The 26,496-nt window shown below is 34.8% G+C and overlaps 1 protein-coding gene across 20 annotated transcripts in view; it reads left to right on the top strand.

Moving 5' to 3' along the window:
- Nucleotides 1–26,496, top strand: part of SLMAP (sarcolemma associated protein) — a 160,504-nt gene that overhangs the window by 94,685 nt on the left and 39,323 nt on the right. For 5 of the 20 annotated variants that reach the window (XM_005695802.3, XM_005695814.3, XM_005695815.3 and 2 more), the window contains exons 5-13: nt 615–677; nt 9,891–9,986; nt 10,251–10,322; nt 11,551–11,691; nt 12,639–12,776; nt 13,733–13,901; nt 13,991–14,041; nt 14,532–14,582; nt 19,294–19,356. In XM_005695802.3, coding sequence (XP_005695859.1) covers nt 615–677; nt 9,891–9,986; nt 10,251–10,322; nt 11,551–11,691; nt 12,639–12,776; nt 13,733–13,901; nt 13,991–14,041; nt 14,532–14,582; nt 19,294–19,356 — 844 coding nt within the window. The remainder of the gene's footprint in view (nt 1–614; nt 678–9,890; nt 9,987–10,250; nt 10,323–11,550; nt 11,692–12,638; nt 12,777–13,732; nt 13,902–13,990; nt 14,042–14,531; nt 14,583–19,293; nt 19,357–26,496) is intronic. The other 15 variants (XM_013973602.2, XM_005695811.3, XM_018067101.1 and 12 more) reach the window with 7 other exon arrangements.

The following is a 26,496-nucleotide window of genomic DNA, read 5'->3' as shown; positions in this document are numbered from 1 at the left end:
TAAGCATTTCTGCTGTGACTTGTAATGTTTGAACACCATTATTTCTCATCTTTTTCTTCTTAAAACCTATGTATCATTAAAAGGAAAATAAAAAGATAAACCATTTTTCATTGCTTCTGGCCATTGGACAAGAAATGTCCTGCTTTCTTGTCCTGCTTTCTCCCCCACACCCGCCACGTACAAATACCATTTTGAAGATGGCTAGTTCTAAATGAATTGTGACTTGTTAACATATTGAAGAACTATTTAACAGTGTATCTTAAAGGAAAAAATGTAGATCTGTTGATTTAACAAGTATTATTTCTGGGTAAAGAAAAAGCTATATTGCCTTTGTGCTGTAAGTTTGTGATTTGGTTTATCAAAGATTGTTTTCCTTGATAGTGCTTGTCGTACCATCCTGGTTGTAAATCTCAAACTGATCACTATAATACAATACCATCTCTAGGTTTTAGACACGGAGCAGAAATATTTTGAAAACTAAAGGAAATCAATTTGAAAAATAATAACTTATTTTGCATGTTTCACTAAATAGGCATTTCAAGGACTTGGTTTGGCTTTAGTATCTTCTGCAAATATTTTGTGTGACTTTTGATGGTATGTCCTTTTGTTTCTAGGTTGCTGCTAACACTCCAAGTATGTACTCTCAGGAACTATTCCAGCTTTCTCAGTATCTTCAGGTAAAGTAAATCTTGAGATTTCTTTGTCTTTAAAAGCAGAGCTTAGATTTGATTTTGCTAGTTCACAAACATGGGCTATAGAAATATTGGCTACATACAAATACAAAGGAAATACCTTTTCAAAGTAAAATAAGCAATTAAAAATAGTTTTTATTAAAAAAATAGGATTTAAAAAGTCAGAATTGTTAAGTCTGGAGAAGATAAGGTTCTATACAAGAGAAGTTTTTCTCCATCAAATATGAAGAAGTTCCACAGTGTTTCTTTATCCAAAGGTGAGTTTTAAATAAAATTAAACCTGGAGAGATTTTGGATGCTATTTATAGCTATAATAGCAAATAATATGAACCATTAAAATGTTAACTGGGTTTCCCTGGTGGCTCAGATAGTAAAGAATCCGCCTGCAGTGCAGGAGACCTGGGTTTGATCGCTGGGTTGAAAAGATCCCCTGGAGGAGGGCATGGCAACCCACTCTAGTATTCTTGTCTGGAGAATCTCCATGGACAGAGGAGCCTGACGGGCTGCAGTCCATGGGGTTGCAAAGAGTTGGACCTGACTGAGCAACTCAGCGCACAAAATACTAACCATTAATAGCAAATATATAGCGCTTACTATATGCCAGACTCTAGTCAAGCACTTTACCTATATTAATTCACTTAATCTTTACAAAAATCCTATAAAATACATATTTTATGCCCATTTTTATAGATGGACTTACTGAGGGACAGGAAGTTTAAATAATTTGCACAATATCACATACCTAGTATGTTAGTGAGCTGGGACTTGAACAAAGACAAGTCAGACCTCAGAGTCTCTGCCCATAAATACTGTTGTATGCTGCTCAGGCTGTAGAAAGATTTCTTGACGGGACAGATACTTATTGTAGAATGGGCTGCTGAAGAAGTTAATACCATAGTTAAAGAGCAATAGAAATCTCGAGAAAAAATATAAGTGATTATTATTTCCATTTTTTCTTTCTGATTTTGGTAGATTTCAACTGGATTATGGTTCTATGATTATGGTTCTATATCTATAGAACCATATGTATATATATAGATGTATGTCTATAGAGCATATCTATATATGCTCTTAATATCTGAAGAGCATATCATAGGGAACATGATTAAGGAAAACTCCGGATCAGGAGTTTAGAGATTGAGGTTTGTATCTTGATGTAGACTAAATTAGTTCTGTGACCTTGGGTGATTCATTTTACATATGTATATCTTCAGTTGCCTTTTGTTTAAAATGATAAGACCAAACCAGTGACCCTGGATCCCTCCATTCTTTTATAGATCAATCACTAAGAGCAGTCCTACTGCAGTTAAAAATGTACACATATGTGAAAACTGTCAGTGTATTAATCAGATCTTGTCTTCCCCTGGAGCATAATGTAGTGGTGAATTGAAAAGCGGTTTCACACACTTTCAGGTTACAGAACATAGACTCTGTCCAGAATTCCCTGGATTTGATCCGTGGCTTTAACTTTGGACCTGTTGGGAAAGTTGTTTAACTCTTGTGTGCCTCACTTTCTTCATCTATGATATATTTATAGTAGCACTTACATCACAAAATTGTAAAGAATAAATGAATTAAAACAGGGAATTCCCTGGGAGTCCAGTGGTTAGAACTCAGTGCTTTCACTGCTAAGGGCCCGAGTTTGATCCCTGGTCGGGGAACTAAGATCCTCTAAGCCAAGTGGTGTGGCCAAAAGGAAAAAAAAAAAAAACAAAACATGTAAAGCACTTAGAACAATGTCTGACGTGTAGAACATATGCTATAAATGTTGGTAGTTGTTTACCATTCAGTAGGAAGTCACATTAATTGACCTAGCTCTCTCTTATTTTTTTGAGGTAGAAGACATTTTTTTTTCACTTTCTCACCTCTTTTGTTATTTCATTTTTATTTGGAGGATAATTGCTTTACAGTATTGTGTTGGTTTCTGCTGTACAACAACTTGAATCAGCCATATGTATATATAACACTCCTCTCTTGAGCTTCCCTCCCGACCCCAGCCACCCACCCACCCACTTAATTCCTGTCCTAATCGGTTGTCACAGAGCACCAGACTGGGCCTTAGCAGCTTCCCACTAGCTCTCTGTTTTTACATGATAATGTATATATTTCAGTGCTGCTCTCTCAATTCACCCCACCCTCTCCTTCCCTCAGTGTCTACAAGTTTATTCTCTATGTCTTGAGGTAGGAGAAACTTTGAGATCAATCTGTTCTAACCTTCATTTTTCATATGAGGAATATGGGGCTTCTATGGGATTTCCCAGGGCTATGTACTATAGTTACTAGTCATTGTCAACTGTGAATCTAATGCTCTCATTCTAGCTCTCATTTCTACCTTCTTATCAGGTCTTTGAATATTCATAGTGGCATAATCTTTCACTGTTCTTTTTCTAATTCTTTGAGAGAAAATTATACTGGCTTGTCTTTTCTGTATACATCTCTTGGAATTGCTGAAGTTCTAATATAAGTTGTAAACCTTTTGAATAAAAACTGAAATAGATACATTTCATGTCTCAGAACTAATCAACCATTCCTGGAAGTGTTAGATATCTGTTAGGATGTGGTTCATGGAGTTATGAAACGCTAAATGGAATTGAGTAAAAAAGGTTAAATTACACCATCTAGTGGAAGTAGTGATTGTTTGCTGGGTTTTTGTTTTTGTTTTTAAGTAAAACTTTTTGTATCATTAGTGCAATTTCCTGGTTATTAGGAATGTTTTAGAAGCTTAAAATAAACTTGGCACCTAGTCACTTTTAAGTGTAAGCTGTAATTTAATGTGGGTTCTGAGGTGGTATGACTTTTATTAGATTCCTTCATCTCTACTTTCAGGGATATTAAAAAGCAGTTCCTCTAACTCTAATTAGACCAGATTTTCCCTAATCGTTATTTATCAAGGATATGGAGAGCAATAAATGCATGCTTTAAACCTCAAGTGCTATGTTTGAAGTATACACTTCTCAGTTGACGTAGCTCCGAGGTCTTAGTAATTCTTCTTCTTTGGATAATGACAGGAATAGAAGAAAGTGAAATTTCAAGTTTTGCCAGAACCTCAACTGAATGCTCTGTGAGCATTTTCACCTTGACTTGCAGTAAAGGAGACCTTCTTGACAGCTATCAAATGTTAACAAGTGACCTAGAGATAAGGCTTTGCTTGCCAGTGTCTTTCTCTGGAACAATATTCCTTTGGAGCTACCAAATAGTTATTTAACTCATTGACTCCCAATTACATGGAATTAACACTTGGCCTCGTACTTATGTTTGACATGTTCATCTGTGGCTAAGTGTTGTATGGTCACAGAGAGATTTAGAACACCTGAAAGTGGAGTAGACTGTGAGGATAAAATAGTCTGTCCTTTTAAGTATATATAACATATAAAATTTTTTAAAGGAAAAATGAAAAGATACTTCTTTTTTAGATGTCATACTCATGTGGCTAAGCCATTATGAAGTATTTTTGCTGCTCTCTATATATATGTGTCAGACATACACACACACACACACTTTAAAAAAAATGTATATATATATATATAGAATGCAGACTTATATCATTTGTTGGATTTTTCTATTCTAGGTTTTGTTCTTTTTTTTTTTTAATCTGCCTCTTTTTTTTTTTTTAAACTTATTTTGCTTTACAATACTGTATTGGTTTTGCCATATATCAGCATGAATCCGCCATGGGTGTACACGTGTTCCCAATCCTGAACCCCCTTCCCCATACCATCTCTCTGGGTCATCCCAGTGCACCAGCCCCAAGCATCCTGTATCCTGCATCGAACCTAGACTGGTGATTCGTTTCTTATCTGATATTATACATGTTTCAATGCCATTCTCCCAAATCATCCCAACCTCTCCCTCTCCCACAGAGTCCAAAAGGCTGTTCTATACATCTGTGTCTCTTTTGCTGTCTCGCATACAGGGTTATCATTGCCATCTTCCTAAATTCCATATATATGTGTTAGTATACTGTATTGGTGTTTTTCTTTCTGGCTTACTTCACTCTGTATAATCAGCTCCAGTTTCATCCACCTCATTAGAACTGATTCAAATATATTCTTTTTAATGGCTGAGTAATACTCCATTGTTTATATGTACCACAGCTTTCTTATCCATTCATCTGCTGATGGACATCTAGGTTGTTTCCATGTCCTGGCTATTATAAATAGTGCTGTGATGAACATTGGGGTACACGTGTCTCTTTCAATTCTGGTTTCCTCGGTGTGTATGCCCAGCAGTGGGATTGCTGGCTAATAAGGCAGTTCTATTTCCAGTTTTTTAAGGAATCTCCACACTGTTCTCCATAGTGGCTATACTAGTTTGCATTCCCACCAATAGTGTAGGAGGGTTCCCTTTTCTCTACACCCTCTCCAGCATTTATTGCTTGTAGACTTTTGGATCGCAGCCATTCTGACTGGTGTGAAATGGTACTTCATTGTGATTTTGATTTGCATATCTCTGATAATGAGTGATGTTGAGCATCTTTTCATGTGTTTATTAGCCATTCGTATGTCTTCTTTGGAGAGATGCCTATTTAGTTCTTTGACCCATTTTTTGATTGGGTCATTTATTTTTCTGGAATTGAGCTGCATAAGTTGCTTGTATATTTTTGAGATTAGTTGTTTGTCAGTTGCTTCATTTGCTATTATTTTCTTCCATTCTGAAGGCTGTCTTTTCACCTTGCTTATATTTTCCTTTGTTGTGCAGAAGCTTTTAATTTTCATTAGATCCCATTTGTTTATTTTTGCTTTTATTTCCAGTATTCTGGGAGGTGGGTCATAGAGGATCCTGCTGTGATTTATGTCTGAGAATGTTTTGCCTATGTTCTCCTCTAAGAGTTCTATAGTTTCTGATCTTACATTTAGATCTTTAATCCATTTTGAGTTTATTTTAGTGTATGGTGTTAGAAAGTGTTCTAGTTTCATTCTTTTACATGTGGTTGACCAGTTTTCCCAGCACCACTTGTTAAAGAGATTGTCTTTACTCCGTTGTATATTCTTGCCTCCTTTGTCGAAAATAAGGTGTCCATAGGTGTGTGGATTTATCTCTGGGCTTTCTATTTTGTTCCATTGATCTATATGTCTGTCTTTGTGCCAGTACCATACTGTCTTGATGACTGTGGCTTTGTAGTAGAGCCTGAAGTCAGGCAGGTTGATTCCTCCAGTTCCATTCTTCTTTCTCAAGATTGCTTTGGCTATTCAAGGTTTTTTGTATTTCCATACAGATTGTGAAATTATTTGTTCTAGCTCTGTGAAAAATACCACTGGTAGCTTGATAGGGATTGTATTGAATCTGTAGATTGCTTTGGGTGGTGTACTCATTTTCACTAATTGATTCTTCTGATCCATGAACATGGTATATTTCTCCATCTATTAGTGTCTTCTTTGATGTCTTTCACCAGTGTTTTACAGTTTTCTATATATAGGTCTTTAGTTTCTTTAGGTAGATATATTCCTAAGTATTTTATTCTTTTCGTTGCAATGGTGAATGAAATTGTTTCCTTAATTTCTTTTTCTGCTGCTGCTAAGTCACTTCAGTCGTGTCCGACTCTGTGTGACCCCATAGATGGCAGCCCACCAGGCTCCCCCGTCCCTGGCATCCTCCAGGCAAGAACACTGGAGTGGGTTGCCATTTCCTTCTCCAATGCATGAAAGTGAAAAGTGAAAGTGAAGTCACTCAGTCGTGTCTGACTCTAGTGACTCCATGGACGGCAGCCTACCAGACTCCATGGGATTTTCCAGGCAAGAGTACTGGAGTGGGGTGCCATTGCCTTCTCCATTTCTACTTTCTCATTATTAATGTATAGGAATGCAGGGATTTCTGTTGATTTTATATCCTGCAACTTTACTATATTCATTGATTAGCTCCAGTAATTTTCTAGTGGAGTCTTTAGGGTTTTCTATGTAGAGGATCATGTCATCTGCAAACAGTGAGAGTTTTACTTCTTCTTTTCCAATTTGGATTCCTTTTATTTCTTTTTCTGCTCTGATTGCTGTGGCCGAAACTTCCAGAACTATGTTGAATAATAGTGGTGAAGTGGGCACCCTTGCCTTGTTCCTGACTTTAGGGGAAATGCTTTCAGTTTTTCACCATTGAGGATAATGTTTGCTGTGGGTTTGTCATATATAGCTTTTATTATGTTGAGGTATGTTCCTTCTATTCCTGCTTTCTGGAGAGTTTTTAATCATAAATGGATGTTGAATTTTGTCAAAGGCTTTCTCTGCATCTATTGAGATAATCATATGTCTTTTATTTTTCAGTTTGTTAATGTGGTGAATTACATTGATTGATTTGCGGATATTGAAGAATCCTTGCATCCCTGGGGTAAAGCCCACTTGGTCATGGTGTATGATCTTTTTAATGTATTGTTGGATTCTGATTGCTAGAATTTTGTTAAGGATTTTTGCATCTATGTTCATCAGTGATATTGGCCTGTAGTTTTCTTTTTTTGTGGCATCTTTGTCAGGTTTTGGTATTAGGGTGATGGTGGCCTCATAGAATGAGTCTGGAAGTTTACCTTCCTCTGCAGTTTTCTGGAAGAGTTTGAGTAGAATAGGTGTTAGCCCTTCTCTAAATTTTTGGTAGAATTCAGCTGTGAAGCCATCTGGACCTGGGCTTTTGTTTGCTGGAAGATTTCTGATTACAGTTTCAATTTCCGTGCTTGTGATCGGTCTGTTAAGATTTTCTATTTCTTCCTGGTTCAGTTTTGGAAAGTTGTAGTTTTCTAAGAATTTGTCCGTTTCTTCCACATTGTCCATTTTATTGGCATATAATTGCTGGTAGTAGTCTCTTATGATCCTTTGTATTTCTGTGTTGTCTGTTGTGATCTCTCCATTTTTATTGCTAATTTTATTGATTTGATTTTCCTCCCTTTGTTTCTTGATGAGTCTGGCTAATGGTTTGTCAGTTTTATTTATCCTTTCAAAGAACTACCTTTTCGCTTTGTTGATTTTGCTATGGTCTCTTTTGTTTCTTTTGCATTTATTTCTGCCCTAATTTTTAAGATTTCTTTCCTTCTACTAACCCTGGGGTTCTCCATTTCTTCCTTTTCTAGTTGCTTTAGGTGTAGAGTTAGGTTATTTATTTGACTTTTTTCTTGTTTCTTGAGGTATGCCTGTATTGCTATGAACTTTCCCCTTAGCGCTGCTTTTACAGTGTCCCACAGGTTTCGGGTTGTTGTATTTTCATTTTCATTTGTTTCTATGCATATTTTGATTTCTTTTTTGATTTCTTCTGTGATTTGTTGGTTATTCAGAAGCGTGTTGTTCAGCCTCCATATGTTGGAACTTTTAATAGTTTTTCTCCTGTAATTGAGATCTAATCTTACTACATTATGGTCAGAAAAGATGCTTGGAATGATTTCAATTTTTTTGAATTTATCAAGGCTAGATTCATAAATCTAGCCATACCCAGGATGTGATCTATCCTGGAGAAGGTTCTGTGAGCACTTGAAAAAGGTGAAACTCATTGTTTGGGGGTGAAATGCCTTATAGATATCAATTAGGTCTAACTGGTCTATTGTATCATTTAAAGTTTGTGTTTCTTTGTTAATTTTCTGTTTAGTTGATCTGTCCATAGGTGTGAGTGGGGTATTTAAAGTCTCCCACTATTATTGTGTTATTGTTAATTTCCCCTTTCATACTTGTTACCATTTGTCTTACATATTGCGGTGCTCCTATGTTGGGTGCATATATATTTATAATTGTTATATCTTCTTGGATTGATCCTTTGATCATTATGTAGTGTCCTTCTTTGTCTCTTTTCACAGGTTTTGTTTTAAAGTCTATTTTATCTGATATGAGTATTGCTACTCCTGCTTTCTTTTGGTCTCTATTTGTGTGGAATATCTTTTTCCAGCCCTTCACTTTCAGTCTGTATGTGTCCCTTGTTTTGAGGTGGGTCTCTTGTAGACAACATATATAGGGGTCTTGTTTTTGTATCCATCCAGCCAGTCTTTGTCTTTTGGTTGGGGCATTCAACCCATTTATGTTTAAGGTAATTATTGATAAGTATGATCCCATTGCCATTTACTTTATTGTTTTGGGTTTGAGTTTATACACCCTTTTTGTGTTTCCTGTCTAGAGAATATCCTTTAGCATTTATTGGAGAGCTGGTTTGGTGGTACTGAATTCTCTCAGCTTGTGCTTGTCTGTAAAGCTTTTGATTTCTCCTTCACATTTGCATGAGATCCTTGCTGGGTACAGTAATCTGGGCTGTAGGTTATTTTCTTTCATCACTTTAAGTATGTCTTGCCATTCCCTCCTGGCCTGAAGAGTTTCTGTTGAAAGATCAGCTGTTATCCTTATGAGAATCCCCTTGTGTGTTATTTGTTTTTCCCTTGCTGCTTTTAATATTTGTTCTTTGTGTTTGATCTTTGTTAATTTGATTAATATGTGTCTTGGGGTGTTTCGCCTTGGATTTATCCTGTTTGGTACTCTCTGGGTTTCTTGGACTTGGGTGATTATTTCCTTCCCCATTTTAGGGAAGGTTTCAACTATTATCTCCTCAAGTATTTTCTCATGGTCTTTCTTAAAAATATGGAACACTTCACGAATTTGCGTGTCATCCTTGCACAGGGGCCATGCTAATCTTCTCTGTATCGTTCCAATTTTAGTATATGTGCTGCCGAAGCAAGCACTAGGTTTTGTTCTTTTAAACTCATTCTTGTGAATTACAATTAAAGAAGCAAAAACAGATGACCTGTTTCCTGTTACAGAGGAAGTTGCAGCGAGAGCACCCCTAACAGCACTACTTACAGTACAGTTCAACAAATAGGCTAAAATGATCTGTGTGTGTGTGTGTGTGTGTGTGTGTGCGCGCGCATGTGCCTGTGCGCACTCAGTTGTGTCCTATTCTTTGCAACTCCATGGACTCTAGCCTGCCAGGCTCCTCTAACCATGGGATTTTCCAGGCAAGGATACTGGAGTGGGTTGCCATTTCCTTCTCCAGAAGATCTTCCTGACCCAGGGATTGAACCCGTGTTTCCTGCAGCTTCTGCCTTGTCAGGTGGATTCTTTACCACTGCACCATCTGGGTTAAAATGATGTGGGCTAAATATATTATACTAAGTAGATTTATCAGGTTTGAAAGCAAGATACACTGTAGGATGTGAAACAAGAATGTTTTCAGAATGTGCTAATAATTGATTATTTGTCAAAGGAATTGTGCTGAGGTTATTAGAATTTCTTTTGTGATTTATAATATTAGGAGGCCTTACATCGGGAACAGATGTTGGAACAGAAGTTAGCCACGCTTCAGAGGCTGCTAGCCATTACCCAAGAGGCTTCAGATACCAGTTGGCAGGTATTCCAGTTGCCTTTATACTCATAAAGCGTTTAAGCACAGCTCAATATCCCTTAGATGGTTATTAAACTGAAACTAAAATTATGTAGCAGACAAAGGCATAGTTATTTCTTAATGAACAAATATTGAAAATTTAGCATTTTAAAGTGAATGTTGGTCAACTTTGTGATTTTAGGTCTTTTTTTTGGCAGTAGCAACCTTTTTTATATATGTTATTTGATAACTTCTCTGGGATTTTATTTATATTTCATTTTTCTTTAACAGGCTTTAATAGATGAAGATAGACTCTTATCACGGTTAGAGGTTATGGGAAACCAATTGCAAGCATGCTCCAAAGTAAGTATCCATCTCAAGTACCTAAAGAAAAATGCATTGGTTTTTATGTAGCTTCATTTGTTTGACTGTTATTTTGAATACATTCAAAAACATCTATACATTTTCACCATTTTAAAAATCTTTTACCATTACATGAAATTTCACACATACATGTAAGTAGAAAAAACTGTATATAGTGAATACCCATATCGAATTCTCTTTTTTCCATCATAGTTGATATTTGTTGGAAAAACTGGGTCTTTCACCGTGTACAATTTCCCTCAATCTGGAATGATACTTAAACCTTCTTGCTCCTCCTCTACACCATAAATTTATACAGTCCATGGAATTCTCCAGGCCAGAATACTAGAGTGGTAGTGAGATATTAGTGGTCTTTGATTATCCTTTCCTATATTCATTCTTTGTAATTCTATCTTTCCTTCATTTACTAGAGGCATTACTTCTATAAAGAGAAACTTCTCTCATAAGCCATTTTATTTTCCTAAAGAACATTTTCTTTAGGAAGGAAAGGATGAGTGATTTTCTCTCTTTATTTACTGGATTTCAAAATGATGTTTTGGCTCCTTTTCATCTACCAAAGAATGACCAATTAAGTATTTTTTTCCTGCAAATAAGATTTAAATACATAGCATGGGTTAAACCTGTTTTGTTTTTCTTGTTGATTCCCAGTTCTCCCATCTTTGGGAGGCCTTATTCAGGGAACTTCTTCAGGTTGGCACCTGAATTCTTCTGGTAGTACCCTATCAGACTTGGATAATAGCTTCCTGCTATCATATCAGACAAGGTAGTCCAGACTCATCTTGTACATTTCTTCCCTTAGACTTGGGATCAGCTTTTTCCTCAGGGTATTCTTATTCCTTTTGGCTTAGTTATTGTGTTAAAATGCTTGACACCCTTTAGAAGTTAAGTGATTATTTTTGCCCATAAGTGTAAATATTGTGGCTTTCAGAGAATATGGCAAGTATTAATAGAATAGTTCATTCATTTTGTATACTTGGGAGAAATTTTCAGTTTACTTTGACTTTTTTCTGTTGAAAGTATGAGTTAATATGCTTGTGAGAGCGTAATTTACTAATGCAACTTTTATATACAGCCTTAGTTAATACAGAGTTGACATAATTTCTGTTTGGAGGTACCTTAATATAGAACTCAGAGAACATCACAATGTGTTATTTTTTTCAAATGGTAAATGCTTTAAAAAAATAACTATAAATATTTTTAATCCTAGAATCAAACAGAAGATAGTTTACGGAAGGAACTTATAGCGTTACAGGAGGATAAACACAACTATGAGACTACAGCCAAAGAGTCCCTGAGGCGGGTTCTTCAGGAGAAAATTGATGTGGTTAGAAAACTTTCGGAAGTTGAGGTATTTCAACTTAACAGACACTAACCAAGACTCTGATTTCACAGTTTTAGCCTAAAAGTGCTAGCATTTCAAGACATTTCAAACTTGGGTATTAATATGTAGCTAGGAAGTTTTTCGTGTCTTATCTGGTGGGAAGGAACAGTATGCTATTTTCATTTTAGGAGTTCTTAGCATAGCCACATGAGCTCTGATACTTATGGTCCCTAGTCAATGATTAAGGAAATAAAAGCCTAACCAGGGAATTTTACTATTCCCACTTTGGTTAGATTTCAGCCTCCACACAATGGACCATGATATGTGCCAGGGAATTGATCTCCTTTCATATAATTTTGTTTTTCTTCCGATTGAGAATAGTCGGTCTTAAGGCAGAGAGCTCCACCACTATTCTTACCTTCCCCATCCTCCAGAGAGGAAAATTGTGCCTGGAGAGGGTTACTGTTTGCTTCTCCAGGGGATCTTCCCAACCCCAGGATCAAACCTGGGTCTCCCGCATCACAGGCAGATACTTTACCATCTGAGCCACCAAGGAAGCCCAGTCTCAAAGTGACTGATTCACGGTCAGATCATTAATATGATGTGCAAAGAAAGAAGAATGCTAATTGTCCTCTAATTTTGTTGATTGTGTGTGCACATTATTAAATGTGCTTTTAAGAAGTGATAGGCTTAAAATATTTTCAAGGCCAAAACTCATACCCTGTGACCTTTAAAAAGTATGATTTTATGAAGGATCAGCCTCTCCTTCCACGTTTCGTTTTTCCAAGTCCTTTGTATTTTCTGTTTTAGCAAGTACCTGAGGTAGATTGAAATTCTTCTGTTACTTAATTCAACCTTATATGAAGTCAAGAGTAGATTCTGATTTAGAACAGTCCATAGAATTATAGTTTATATAAATTGAATTTAGAATGTGCATTTATTCTAAATCAATTATCTGTAAACTTGAATTACAGCGAAGTCTTAGTAATACTGAAGATGAATGTACCCATCTGAAAGAAATGAATGAACGGACTCAGGAAGAATTAAGAGAATTAGCCAATAAATATAATGGAGCAGTTAATGAGATTAAAGATTTATCTGATAAATTAAAGGTATGTATTTCTCAAACTGGAAATATAGAAATTAATCATCCCTAACATGCTGGATACCTTAAGAATTTAGATATTGCTGAATAGTTGTTGATGAATTTATAGTATAAATCAGTTGCCGTTTAACCCAAATCCCATTACCAGTGATAATTAAAAGTTTGTAAAAGCTGACATATTTCCTTTGGATGAAGGTAAATAATGAGTTTAAAAATATATTAAATAGATAAGAATCACCAAAACCCAAGATACTCAGACTTTTGGAAAACTAGGGCCTGCTTTTCTTTAAGGTGTCCCAAATTCAGTTAGTGCTGGAGCAAACCCAGAGAGAACTTTCGCGTGATTCCTTCCAGGAGGCCATAGCCTATGCGTGAACTGCAGCTTCCTGTAGCTATAGGATATTTAGGATAAGGACAGACCAGATCACACGTAATGCTGTGTTGGTCCTGTAAAATGTTAGAACTGAGTTTGTGAAGACCCGTCTTTATGTAATTCACACCATAGATTGAGTGGCCAGAAGATAGCCATTTGTTAACAGAAGACCAGAACATACCTCCCATTCGTGTGAATGGTTAACCTATATAGCTTTAAATATTAGACTTGTTAAAAAGAAGTCATTTAAAAAAGTGCTTGATTCCTTTAGCTAAAAGTAATTTTGTTTAAAATTTCAGAATAAGCTACACTGTAGAACTTAAAAGCTAATTGAAACAATAGTAATTTCAGGGAAAACTATATTTCTCTCTTGAAAAATGAGGTTTTCATTTTGACCCTTATAATCTATGTATGTATTGTGTTTGTTTGCTTGCTACAAGTTTTTCTCTCTCAGTTGATACAGAGGAATGACACAGTGCATATCACTTTTGACATCATTTACATGAATAAAAGGAGTCCTGTTTTAGACATCTTAAAACAAGGTCAGATTTTATTAAATAGCTAGATTTTTTTTTTTTCATTTTCAACAGATAGCAGAGGGAAAACAAGAAGAAATCCAACAGAAGGGACAAGCTGAGAAAAAAGAATTACAACATAAGATAGATGAAATGGAAGAAAAAGAACAGGAGCTCCAAGCAAAAATAGAAGCTTTGCAAGCTGATAATGACTTTACCAATGAAAGGCTAACAGCTTTACAAGGTAAGTTAGCTAATCCAGAAATTGATCTGATTTAATTTTTTCTTTCTTTTTATCTGTGAAATATCTTTTTCTTGGACTTTTATTTACAGTACGGTTAGAACATCTTCAAGAGAAAACTCTTAAAGAATGCAGCAGCTTAGGTAGGTGTCACCAGATTTCTTACTTAAAGCTGAATTTTTATCATTAAATTTTTGTTTACTATCTCACATTGTGTACTTGCTTTCTTTAAGAGGGATGTTTTACATATTAGGTGTAAAGTATCTACCCTTTTTCAGAAAATTTCCTTTAAAAATATGCTTGATTGCCACCAGTGGGCACCATTGTGTAGTCTTTGAAATGAATGAAATTTATACATCTGAGATGGTCTGCTTAGAGATATTTAAATAAGAAAAACACATGAACAGCAGAATCCTTTTTCTTTTGAGGTTTATCGAAAGGTTACTAAGCAGTTCTAGGCTTTTCTCTAAGATGATAGAAAATGGCAAGTTGAACCCTTCTTGTAAAAATAAATTTAAACTGCTCAGTCAGTCTTAATGTCAGTAGGAATACAAAATGCCATGGTTACACTTGAGACCAGTTTTAAAGTAATACTTTCTTTGATCAGGCAATGATACACTGTCTTAATCCTAGGGATACAAGTTGATGACTTCTTACCTAAAATAAATGGGAGCACAGAAAAAGGTAGTGTAAAAAACTTAAATATTTTTCTTTTATGATATCCTTTTACGATTTAAGCAGGATAGAGAAGTCAGGGATTTTAGATTTTAAGTGTTTGGCGTGAAAAGCATGCTGTTCATAGACTGTTAAATCCCATCTTTTAAAAGTCAAGCTTCCTTTTATTTTCTATTTCTTAATTATGTGAGCTATGATTAGATGTCCCTTGTTATATGGAAATTCAGATTTTAATAATGTTCAACTTCAGTGTTGGTTTATATAACCTAGTATAGCTTCCCCTGCCCTCTACTATATTTTCAAAGACGATACCACCATTTTCTTCCATCAAGTACTGCTTTCTGGGGATAATTGGCCCCTGTTTTTTAATATTTGTGCCCTACCCCCTTCCTGGCCAAGAGTTTACTTAAAAGTCCAAAAAAGAAACAGAAATAGAAAGAAGAAAAAATGTCCAGTGAGTCTTTGGATGTGTCATCGAAACTGCCCTCTTTATCTGTCTGTTTCATCAATCAGAGAAAAGGGAGTCAGTCATGTATGCCATCTGAAAAATTATTTTTTTGTTCTTGATATCTGATCCTTCTTTCTGGATAGCTTGGGTTGTCTCTTGCCACAAATGTATAACCACTGTTGGTTTTCCTACTGCAGCATGAGTTTTCTACTCAATGGTTTCTATATTCCTGCAGTCATGAAGATTTGTCCTCCCTCCCCATTCATCCAACATTAACTGAGCACCAGCTATATGCCAGATTCTGCATTAGATGCTTAGAGTACAAAATGCATAAAATTATTTTCTGTGTTTACAAATATATGTGCCTCTCAACTCATTTTTTATATATAGAAGATGCCAGGGTCAGTACCCGAAACTTCATACTGAATAGTTTTTCCATGTATCGGGATATCTTTATAATTCTTGGGCGGCATCTAAACTCTGATAAAGTTAGGAGGTGCTTTTTTGGTTTGTTTTGGTTTGGTTGGTTTGTTTTTAATCAGGAAGTGGAATAATAGGCTCGGGTAACCATGTATATGTGAGGTGCAAGATCAAGAGCTAATATTCCATGTATAATAAATCTTGAAACTCTAAATTAAAAAAAAGTTTCATCAATCATTATTATGTGACTATTTTATATATGCTTTGTGAAATAACATTGACACTATAAAATTTCAGTTTGAGTTTCAATTTGAGACTTTTTAAAGGTGTAGTTTATGTTCATTGCACCATTATTATTAAAGTATATTTAGTAAACATGTGTAAAAAGACTTTATCTTCATCTTCTAAAAGCTTCTCATTCTTAAATGAATTTATATTTTCTGTTGTTGTTATTTTGCTCTTTTTTCTCTTTCTGGCATATACACTTCTCATTCAAATCCATCACCCTTTTGACTAGAACATGTATTTGTTGATAAAGCTAGTGTTAATTCAAGCTGGGAACATTCTATTTCTTTAGTTAATAATCTTTTTATGTACACTGAACCATCATTATGCTATTTAGAGTTGTAAAATTATGGCTTACAATTTTTTGCCAATTCTAGTTTATTTAAATGAGAAAAGCTGTAGACAACTCCTTGATTTAAAACTGAATAAAATATTAATATTTTGGATACCTTAGGGTACTCCTGGCTATGATTATTTTTCCCTTGCAGATGTTAGTGCTAAATTGAATAGTGTGTGAGTGACTAATAGAATATCTTTAAAGAAAAGTGAAAGTGAAGTCGCTCAGTCGTGTCTGACTCTTTGCAACCTGTTGACTGTAGCCCACCAAGCTCCTCTGTCCGTGGGATTCTCCAGGCAAGAATACTGGAGTGGGTTGCCATTTCCTTCCCCAGGGGATCTTGCCGACCCAGGGATCAAACCCAGCTGTCCCACATTGCAGGCAGACGCTTTAACCTCTGCACCACCAGGGAAGCCCTGAGTAGTAAATATCTGGATAAGCACAGAAGCTTCATATTTAGTTACAGAGTAGATTATGGATAAGATGAGTCTATTCTGAATCATTTATGATATAGTAAGAGACTGATTATCAAGTATTCAAATATTGTCAAAGTCTGTAGTTATAATATGCTATTAGATATAATTGTGACCAAAATTACTCTTTAAGCAGTAGAGGGAGAACCAACTTCAGTTGTAAGAGAATATTTCAAAAATGTCTGGAGAAGTTAAGATTAATAATACTTCTCCAGTAAAGTAGCTGTATAAGCACAACTTTGTACTATAATTTTTAAAATGTTACCTAGTAAGCATGTTTTGAATATATCTTAGATGGTATTTAGAAAAGTGCTGTTTAATAGAACTATTCTGAGTGCCACATACATGATTTAAAATTTTCTGGTAGTCACATTAAAAATACAATAAGGAATAGCTAAATTTTTAATAATATATTTAATAATATGTTTACCTTAGCCCACTATATTTAGAATTTTATTTCAGTATGTAGTCAATATTAAACTATTACAGATGTTCTTTATTCCTTAGTAAGTTTTTGAGGCCTGCTGCTGCTGCTGCTAAGTCGCTTTAGTCGTGTCCAACTCTGTGCGACCCCATAGACGGCAGCCCACCAGGCTCCCCCGTCCCTGGGATTCACCAGGCAAGAGCACTGGAGTGGGTTGCCATTTCCTATAGATACTTAATTTACACTGACAACACATCTCAATTCAAACTAGCAACTTTTTTTAAGGGCTCAGTGGTCACATGTGGCTAATGGCTACTGTACTGGACAACACAGGTCTAAAAAATTGAAATACGTAGGTAACCCATGTATAAATAAAACACATTTTGTCTCATGATTCTTATTATGTTTCTGTGGCTACTTTTCTTTGCTTTCCTACAACCCTCTTTAGTATCACAGGACACCATCACCACTCCTCCTGCCCCCACACTTCAGTATCTGATTCGTGACTCCTGGTTTAGATGATCAGTGACATCTTGTATAGTCTTGGCAAAGTGAATTCCCTAGGGCTTGATTTCAAGGAATGAAATACTAAAAGTGTCGTGATCCAAATCATTTACATGCACTACCTGAAAGACTTTTCTCTCATGTGTCTTAGGCAATAACCTTTGTGAAAGTCGCATGTATATTTATCTTTTATATTAATCTTGCATTTTATCTAAACTAGTATAGTAGATATTTTAATGTAGAATCATATAGTAAGAGATCAGAGTAGGTAAAAAGTTTGATTTTTGGCTTGGTGTGTGATGGTGGATTGTCCTGCATTAATAAATTTCATCTGAAGTCTTGTGATGCTAGTTTGAAACTCGGTTTCAAATATATTTTATACAGTCCTTTAGTTAGGCTAAAATTTAGTTTTACTGAGTTTTCATATTTAACAATGATATTGTATAGTTTGGATTTTGAAAATGTTGTCATAGCTTACATAGGAAGTACTTTTTAAATTTCACTTTAGATTTTTTTTAATTTTTAATTTCTGTTGCAGTTAGGCTTATTTTTTCTTCTTGAGGCTATATTGTATCTCTATATTAATAATTTAACTATGCAGCTATACAATTATATAAACTATATATAACTGTGTGTATGTATATATATAAATAAATATATATATATGAAAGAGCGGGTCTGACTTGGTGACTGAACAACAAATAGAAAAATATACGTTTGCATACCATGTAGCTAGATAAAGGATAATGAGAGATTTAATGATGAATGATGATAAATAAGAAAGCTGTCAGTATAGATGTCAGAAGAGGTTATCCAGTGATCAGAGTAGGAGATGCCTTTGAAGCAAAGTTGAGATGATGAGGTGAGGCCAGCTGGAGAAGAGAAAAGAAGCTTTTACCATCAGTCTGACTCGTTGTTTTTGACAGATTTTTGTGCTTTTACACCTTCAAGATAGTCATCATGTTGGAATGTATTTTTAACTCTTGAACTTCCAATGTCTGTTTGGTAGTTGTGAAAGATATAAACATGTACTTGAAGGATGTTATCCAGATTCAGAAGTCAGCTCTTTGAATCAAAGTAATTAAAAATTTACTGTAGGAAAAGGGCTGAAACTTTTATTAGACTATGTTTGGTTTTGATTCTCTTTACATATTTAGAAGAAAAATGTGTTTAATCTGAGCAAAATAATTTACCAGGATCCTTATTTTAAAATGTACAGGCATTGTTTTTAATCATTTAGGCAGAGGTAAACAATGTAGTGATTTGATAGTATATGAAGTATAAATTAAGTGACTGGAGGAAAGACTACTTGTGAAACGAAAGTGTAAAAATTAAAATATTGTATCATTTTCTTTACAATTTTAAGGCATTATTTTATGGTATTCTTAAAATATTTACTTTTTTGCCTCTTAACTAAGATGGATAACTTTGAATAGGGACTGTTAGGAAACAGTCATCTGAAAACCAATTCAATAAGAAATATAAAATTTTTAAATTAATGGTATTTATTAAGCTCACATGGAAAAAAGATGCATGTTAAAAGTGGGAGAAGCTTTTTAAAGCAATATATGACAATGGTGTTCCTGAGCTATTTGGATAGAAACTGCACCTTTAAAAGCTAACTGTTTGGGGTACAAATTAAGATTACATAATTACAGTTTTCACTCATTTAACTCCAAAATATGTCTGCTATTAGATATAGTAAACCTTGATTAACCTTATTCAGTTACCCATGTTAGTACAAACGTTTTGATTTTCCTACCTTTGCTGTTGGTTTTCAAAAACAGCAACAAAGACTATATCCTTAAAGGTGTTTCTTTCTTTATTAGAGCACTTGCTTTCAAAGAGTGGCGGGGACTGCACTTTTATTCATCAGTTCATAGAATGCCAAAGTGAGTACAGAGTATTTTTCACATTGATTTTAATTAAGTCAGGGTCTAAATTGAAAAGTGAGAGGAAAAATTAAGATCTCCATGTGTTTGTTATGGTAGAAGTGCACAAAGGCTGTCTTCAGACAGCAGTGATTCTTTACATACTGTTTCTGTTTCCCTCTTGTGAGAAAAGTTTCTCTTACATTTGCTTTCACAGATGGAGGTGAGCATTTCATGTTCTTCACACACACACACAAAAAGATGAAGTTTCAAGCTTTTTAATTAAAAATTATTATTGAGTAACGAATAAAACAGAATGTCGAGGAACTAAATGTCTGGCTACTTAAGAGACAATAATAACGTTCACCTGTTTTACTGAAGTTCTACTTCTATCACAGTTTCGGATTTTGAGTTCTTAGACAAATTTCTTAAACGATTAAATGATGTCACAAAAATAGTGCTTTCGTTTGGGCATTAGGATAGCAAGAGCTTTCTAAGAGAAGAAGTAGTAATAGATTGTCCTTCAGTGTGACACCTACTGCCTACCCTGGAGAAGTTGTACAAGGCTAATTTTAATAATATTTTAAAGATAGATTGGTTGGCTTTTGAGGTGATCTATACCTCTGCTGAATTCTGAATAAAACAATTGTGAAATCCCTCTTACTTGAAAATCATGTGACTGCTTAAATCTGTAACAATCACAAAGTTGTCTTATTTTCTTAGTTTCTTAGTAACAATTAAAGGTCACTATGTGTAGTAAAAATTTATTGATGAAATTTATACTTTCCTATCAGACATACACTTTGTCAGACTCTTTTTTTTCTTTCTGTTTGCTCTCTCTCTTTGAAAGGAGTGGTTTTCCAAATATTTCTGAATTCAGTTGATGGGTGTGCATGCATGTATGGTTACTCTCCCACCCTCTGTTCCCACATAGCCAATCTGAAGAGCATTCATGGATTGTAAGAGTCACACCTGGTAATTATAGCAGGCACAAATTCAACAAATCAAATATTACACTCCTTAGAGTTGCTTTAAGGAAACCTGAAATTTCATTGAATTGTTTTAGAAGAACTGTGTTTGTCCATTTTAGAGATTATAATATTGAATGTAAGCTTAATACTACTTTGAGCCAGGTTTTGTAATAAATGTGGTATATTTCTTTGTTCTTTAACAGTTTTTTGATGAAGCAAAGATTAGTGCATCTTTTTGTTACCTTCTGATTACTAAATCTCACTTTTATAGGCAGTTGATACAAGGATTTGGGCAAAATAATTGGTACCCACTGAAACCAACTAAAAGTAGAATATATGATCTAAAATATAAATCTTTAGGAAGATTTTATACTTAATTTTGTTACATGTGACCATTTAAAAATATTTTTATTTTCAACTTTTGGGATTCATATTTGAACCTAAAGAAATAAGAGCAGAGAATTATCAAAATAATGTTTACTAAGCTACAGTTGGCAAAACAATTTAAAGTATTTTTATAAAATGTGTAAAATGTGTAGCTTTAATTTTAACACAGAGCATTGTTCTTTTTAAATAAAGAAAAAGATGTTTGGATATTTTTTATTGAGTCATAGTTACAGAGATAAACATTCAGAGATTAAACAGAAGTTATATAAATTCTGGATTGCAGCTATCCCTTCCGTGGGGATATCAGCCAATAAGGTTATGTTTACAAAGAGTAAGTAATGGCATGGGAAAGTGCTGAATGTGGTAGGTACATAGAGGGGAAAATGAAAATATAAAATCCTGTTTTTGTGGAAAAGAATGAACCAAAGAACAGAAAAAATAAAATACAAGCATTCCTAGACATTTGAATCCACTGAGTTCTTAAGTGTAAGAAGTGTGGGTTGTGAGTTCAGCTAGTTAGGGGTATAGCTTGTTATCTGAATCCATTTGGTTTTTGAGCTTCCATGGCAAGTAGCAAGAATTTGATTAATGAGGATGCCTGTTGTACCTCAGATTTTCCAAATCTGTTTGGCTCCTTAAATTTGGATAGCTGGAGCTGGCATAGTAAGGGTCACCTCTGGTTTGATTTGTTCTCATTTCTATTATGTTTTGACATTTTTATTGTTTGATGACAAGATGTAGAAATTATTGTGCCATAATAAGTATTATGGCAAGCAAAGCAAATTCAGCAAAAATCTTACTGAAGTGAACTTGTGAAACAATTTTGTATGATTTTTTTTTACAAGCACACATAACCTTTTTTGCCATTATTTTCTTTAATAGGCATCTTGAACTGATTTATAGTCTTGAACAAGAAGCATTTATTCTGTGAGAAGTAATACTTTATATTCTTGTTTCCAGTCTTTTAAAAAGTGAATATTAAGAACCTGGCTTTCATTATTTACTGTGCTTGTATCCTGTAAATTCACTTGATGTTTTAAAAATTAGAAAGCAAATAGTTTACTTTCATAGGGGTTATCTTGCCTATTTTAAACATATTGACAAGTTTTTTTCAGTTTATGTGTATGACTCCATAAGAGAACAACTTGATTGTTGGTTCTCTCTGTTTATAAGGTAATTTTGAAGAAATTAAATGAGTCAAAATACACTTCAATTTGTTTTCCTTTTATGGTAAAAACAGACTGTGCTCCTTTTAATTCTCTTGTAAGAGAAAAGCTTTTAATCTCCAGCACAGAGATCGGATTTTGAACAGATTTAAATATAACCTTTTGCATAATTACAGAACTGTGAAGTAAAATTTCAGTATAAAAATACATCATACAAAATCTAGGATAAGTAACGTTAGTAAAACTTGCTATTAAAGTTCTAGCAAAGTCTCTTCTTCAGAGATTCAGGCATGAAGTTTGCTTTAAGCAGAACTCCACATTCCATGTTCCCTGCAAATTTTAGTCACTCGAGGTTTACCATATAAACTTGTATGAATACATTGAGACCTTTGTGTGCTTGCCAAACATGCTTTCTGGGTTAAAAATTGTGTTCTTTCTCACTCTGTGTAATACACATCCTGTGAATTCTGCTGCTTGATTAACTTGTGTGCTTAGTGAAAGGATGAAAGGTGAAAGGTAAGCTAAGGATGTAGAGACCTGCCACCAGTTGGTGGGCATGAAGTGAAAAACAGCCTTTTCTGGACTGCTGCCCGCCTGTTTAATTTCTCTTACTACTCTTTGTCACAGCAGCTGGATGCCGGAGAAACTTTGCTGAGATCTGCTTTATGGAGACAAACTGTCCCTTCCCCACAAAGACATGTCCGTTTTGATGGAGTTAGAAGTCCCATGACATAAGCCTCATGTCTTTGTATTTTTACAGAATACTTTCTATATGACTTAGTTGTTTTTCTTTTTTCTTTCTTTTTTTTAATTTATTTTTTCGCTGTGCCTCTTGGCATGTGAGGTCTTAGTTCCTCAACCAGGGATCAAACCTGTGACCCCTACGTTGGAAGCATGGTCTTACCACTATACTGAAAGGGAAGTCCCAATAGTTTTTACTATTATTAGGCAAAAGTCTTATTCTCTTAATATTTCATAGTTTATTTCTACTTGTTTATTTCCTAATTTTAAAAGTTTTTTTTTTTTTTTCCCTCCTTGCCTCCCATCCCATTTTGACATTGCAGTCACAATCTGTGTATGATTTTCTCCTTCCATCCTCCTTTCTCTTAGGACTTTGCTTTGACTCAGAAATTGCCTTATTTGGAGTAATGCTTTGAATCTCTGATGCTCATGTGATTGTTTACTTTTCATCACTCTATGATATCAGCCTCTCTAAACAATTTCAGGCTTATTCTGATTGCATATTGTACTTGAAACAGTTTTAAAATTTCATCTTTTAAACTGTTGTTTCTCTAAGCCAAAGCAGTTTATTTATGACAAAGAATAGAAAACGCTTGGTGTGGTTCCCTGCTCTTATTAGTTAATGTTCCCATTATAGGAAAGTCTTGAGTTTAAACTAGCTCATTTTTTATTTCTTTGTTCTCAGAGTAGTTGTTCAACTTAAGATATATTGGAAGGTTTTTATTTGTTGTTTACTTGTACCAACCATTTCCCCAGTCAGCTAGCTTTCCAATATTTCTGCCAGATTTTCTCTCAATATAACTGCACAGAAGATAGTCTTAAATTCATTCCAGTAACGTTTTGATACATAGACTGTTCCTTTAAAAAAAAAAATCTGTTTCTGTATTCTTGAAATGGGTTCATTTAATTTTAAATCTATCCTTGAATTCCAATCTTGTTTCCTCTTTTTTTCTTTATTCTTAGGTTTTAAGACAAATAGCTTTTGGAACTGTTTTTATAGAAAGGCAGACTATCTTCTACAATAGTAATTTTATTTTGCTGCAGAAAGTAATAACCTTGTGAAAGTCTGTATTATTAAAATTTGCAACCTCTCAGAATCAGTCTTTGCAGTAATAATAAAGCTTTCTTTCTACTACGTGAGCTGCTATTCTCTGAAGGGAAATAAATTGTCAGCTTGATGTTGAATGCTTTTTGTTAATTTTTACTTTCTGTCTTTTAAAATAATACTTATTTATTTGGCTGCCTTGGGTCTTAGTTGTGGCGGGCAAGCTCAGTAGTTGTTCCATGTGGTCTCTGGAGCACATGGGTTTTAGTTGCTCCATGTGGGATCTTAATTCCCCGACCAGGGATCAAACACGAGTCCCGTGTATTGCAAGGTGGATTCTTAACCATTGGACCACCAGAGAAGTCCCTGGTTATATCTTGATGTTAATTCTAATCTCAGTTCCTAAGCTGTATTTCCCTTTAATGACCTTCTAGGTAACTTTAGCTCATTTTTATTTGTGATGTTTAGAGTTGGATCAAAGGAACATTTATGTGAATTCTGATTTGATCCCTCATTGGCAGTATGACTGGGTGGTATGATCTTTTCAAACCTCAGTTTCCTCTTTTATGAAATGGGATGGTAGTACCTATTTCGTAGGATTATGAGAAATGAGACCATATTTACTAAGTGCTCTAAGTAATGCCTGATATGCAGAAATACATATTACCTAGAAGGTAGAAAACTTTCTAGGAAGCATGAGGCAGGGTTTGGAAGATCATTGTCAGTGGGAGCTTTCATGTTGAAAGCTTCTTTTTATTCCCATTTTCAAGATAGGGAAAGCTAATTGATGTAGCTTTATTGTTCCTGTTAACGTAATAGGTTTCTGACAATCTAGCAGTGGTCTAACTTTTAAATTACCAGTATACATGCCATTTAAAAGATTTGGTCCAAGCACATTATTTTGATGCCCTAGTCATAACATTATTTTTTTTAATAATGAAACCTAACTTTGAGATTTAGAAATATTCTCCAAGTTGGCATTTATTCTTCTACTTTTCTGTTTAAGGTCCCTAGGGAACTGACACCCATATCTGATTGTCAGTGCTGTTTGAGTTTATCTTCTGCTTTCAGTTGGTTGTAGCTGTCATGTGAGGAAAATGGTTCTTGAAGAACAAGGCACAACTTTGCTCCTGTTAAGCTCCTTTTGTTTGCATTGTTTCTCATTTTCATTCTGTGCCACATAGTAATAGAGATACTATGTCATATATTTTTTATCAGCCAAGAAATAAATTTGGTTCTGTTCTATTCCGTCTTTGACAGTATTCAATGGTTTTTGACAATTCTGTCATGTTTTCTGACTATACAAAGTGCTTTGGTGCTGGTTCTCAAATGTTGTCAAACTTATTAAAACCATCAGTTCTACTCCTTGGTAGGTTCTCTGCAGAAAGGCATATGTATATGGATCAGGTACAGATGCAAGAATGTTCACAGCAGCATTATTCTCAGTAGTTCAGAACTGGGGAAAAACCCTGAAGATTTTCAGTATTCAAATAGGTTAAAAAAAAAAAAAACGCTGAGGAATATAGGATGAACAAAGTTCAAAAGCACTAAAATTATATTATTTAGTCACACATATTTGAGTAGTATGACTCTAAAGAAATGTGAGAAATTAGGTACCATAAAAGTTGGGATGGTGCTTACCTTTATGGGATTGGAAAAGCAAATGTGGAAGGCTTTGGGGGTGGGGATTAGGTTCTGTTTCTTAATTTGGGCTGTAGTAATACAGATGTTTTCTCTTTAAAAGAAAAGACTTTATTAGCCTGTCCATTGTGTTTTATGCACCTTCCTGGATGCTATGTTTTATACTAAATATGGTTTAAAATAGGGGAAAAATGAATAATTACCTCTCTAAAGTAACACTCAAAAAGAGGGAGTTTACTTTTAAAAAAGATCTTCTTTATCTTTCAGTTGTGCCAAGGGAAGTAGTTATTTCAAGACCTGCAGTTATCATTACAAGGAAGTTCTGTTTTGCCTCTGAGGAGTCTCTGACTTCCAGTAATCCTAAAGAGTTGAGGTCTCCACTCCAAGTTTGAAAACTAGTAGTCAGAAACCTTTTTGAAAACAATAATCTTTTCCTTAATATTTTAATTGCAGGGTACTAATGGTTCACTGGATTTGATCATATAATCTTAAATAATTTCAATAGTGATAATAGCAGAGGTAATTATTATTTAGCACTTAATATTGATACTGTTCAAAACTTTTTTAATGTATTTAATCCTTAGTTTTTTAGAATGAGGAAAGTATTCAAATAATTTTTCCAAGTTTGATCTCTTTAAAAATAAACACCTAATTTATTCATCCAGCAAGTATTATTAAGCCTCTTACTATGTGTTTACCTGGCATTATTTTAGCTTTGTGGTGTATAGAAATGAACAAGACACAGCTAGCTTTGCCTTGATGGAATTTACATTCTCTTGAGAAAAAAATTAATAGACTAATAATATGTCAAGTAGTGATAAGCCCATTGAGAAAAATGGAAGATTATAAGGCAGTGAAAGTCACTCAGTTGTGTCCAACTCTTTGCAATCCCATAGACTATACAGTCCATGGAATTCTCCAGGCCAGAATACTGGAGTGGATAGCCTTTCTCTTCTCCAGGGAATCTTCCCAACCCAAGAATTGAACCCAGGTCTTCCGCATTATGGGCGGATTCTTTACCAGCTGAGCTACAAGGGAAGCCAAAGAATACTGGAGTGGGTAGCCTGTCCCCTCTTCAGGAGATCTTTCTGACCCAGGAATCAAACGAGGGTCTCCTGCATTGCAGACAGATTGTTTACCAACTAAGCTATCAGGGCAGTTCAGTTCAGTTCAGTCACTCAGTTGTGTCCGATTCTTTGTGACCCCCATG

The sequence above is a fragment of the Capra hircus genome, chromosome 22, assembly GCF_001704415.2.
Source record: "Capra hircus breed San Clemente chromosome 22, ASM170441v1, whole genome shotgun sequence".
Lineage (NCBI taxonomy): Eukaryota > Metazoa > Chordata > Mammalia > Artiodactyla > Bovidae > Capra > Capra hircus.
This window is presented reverse-complemented; position numbering and strand designations above follow the sequence as displayed.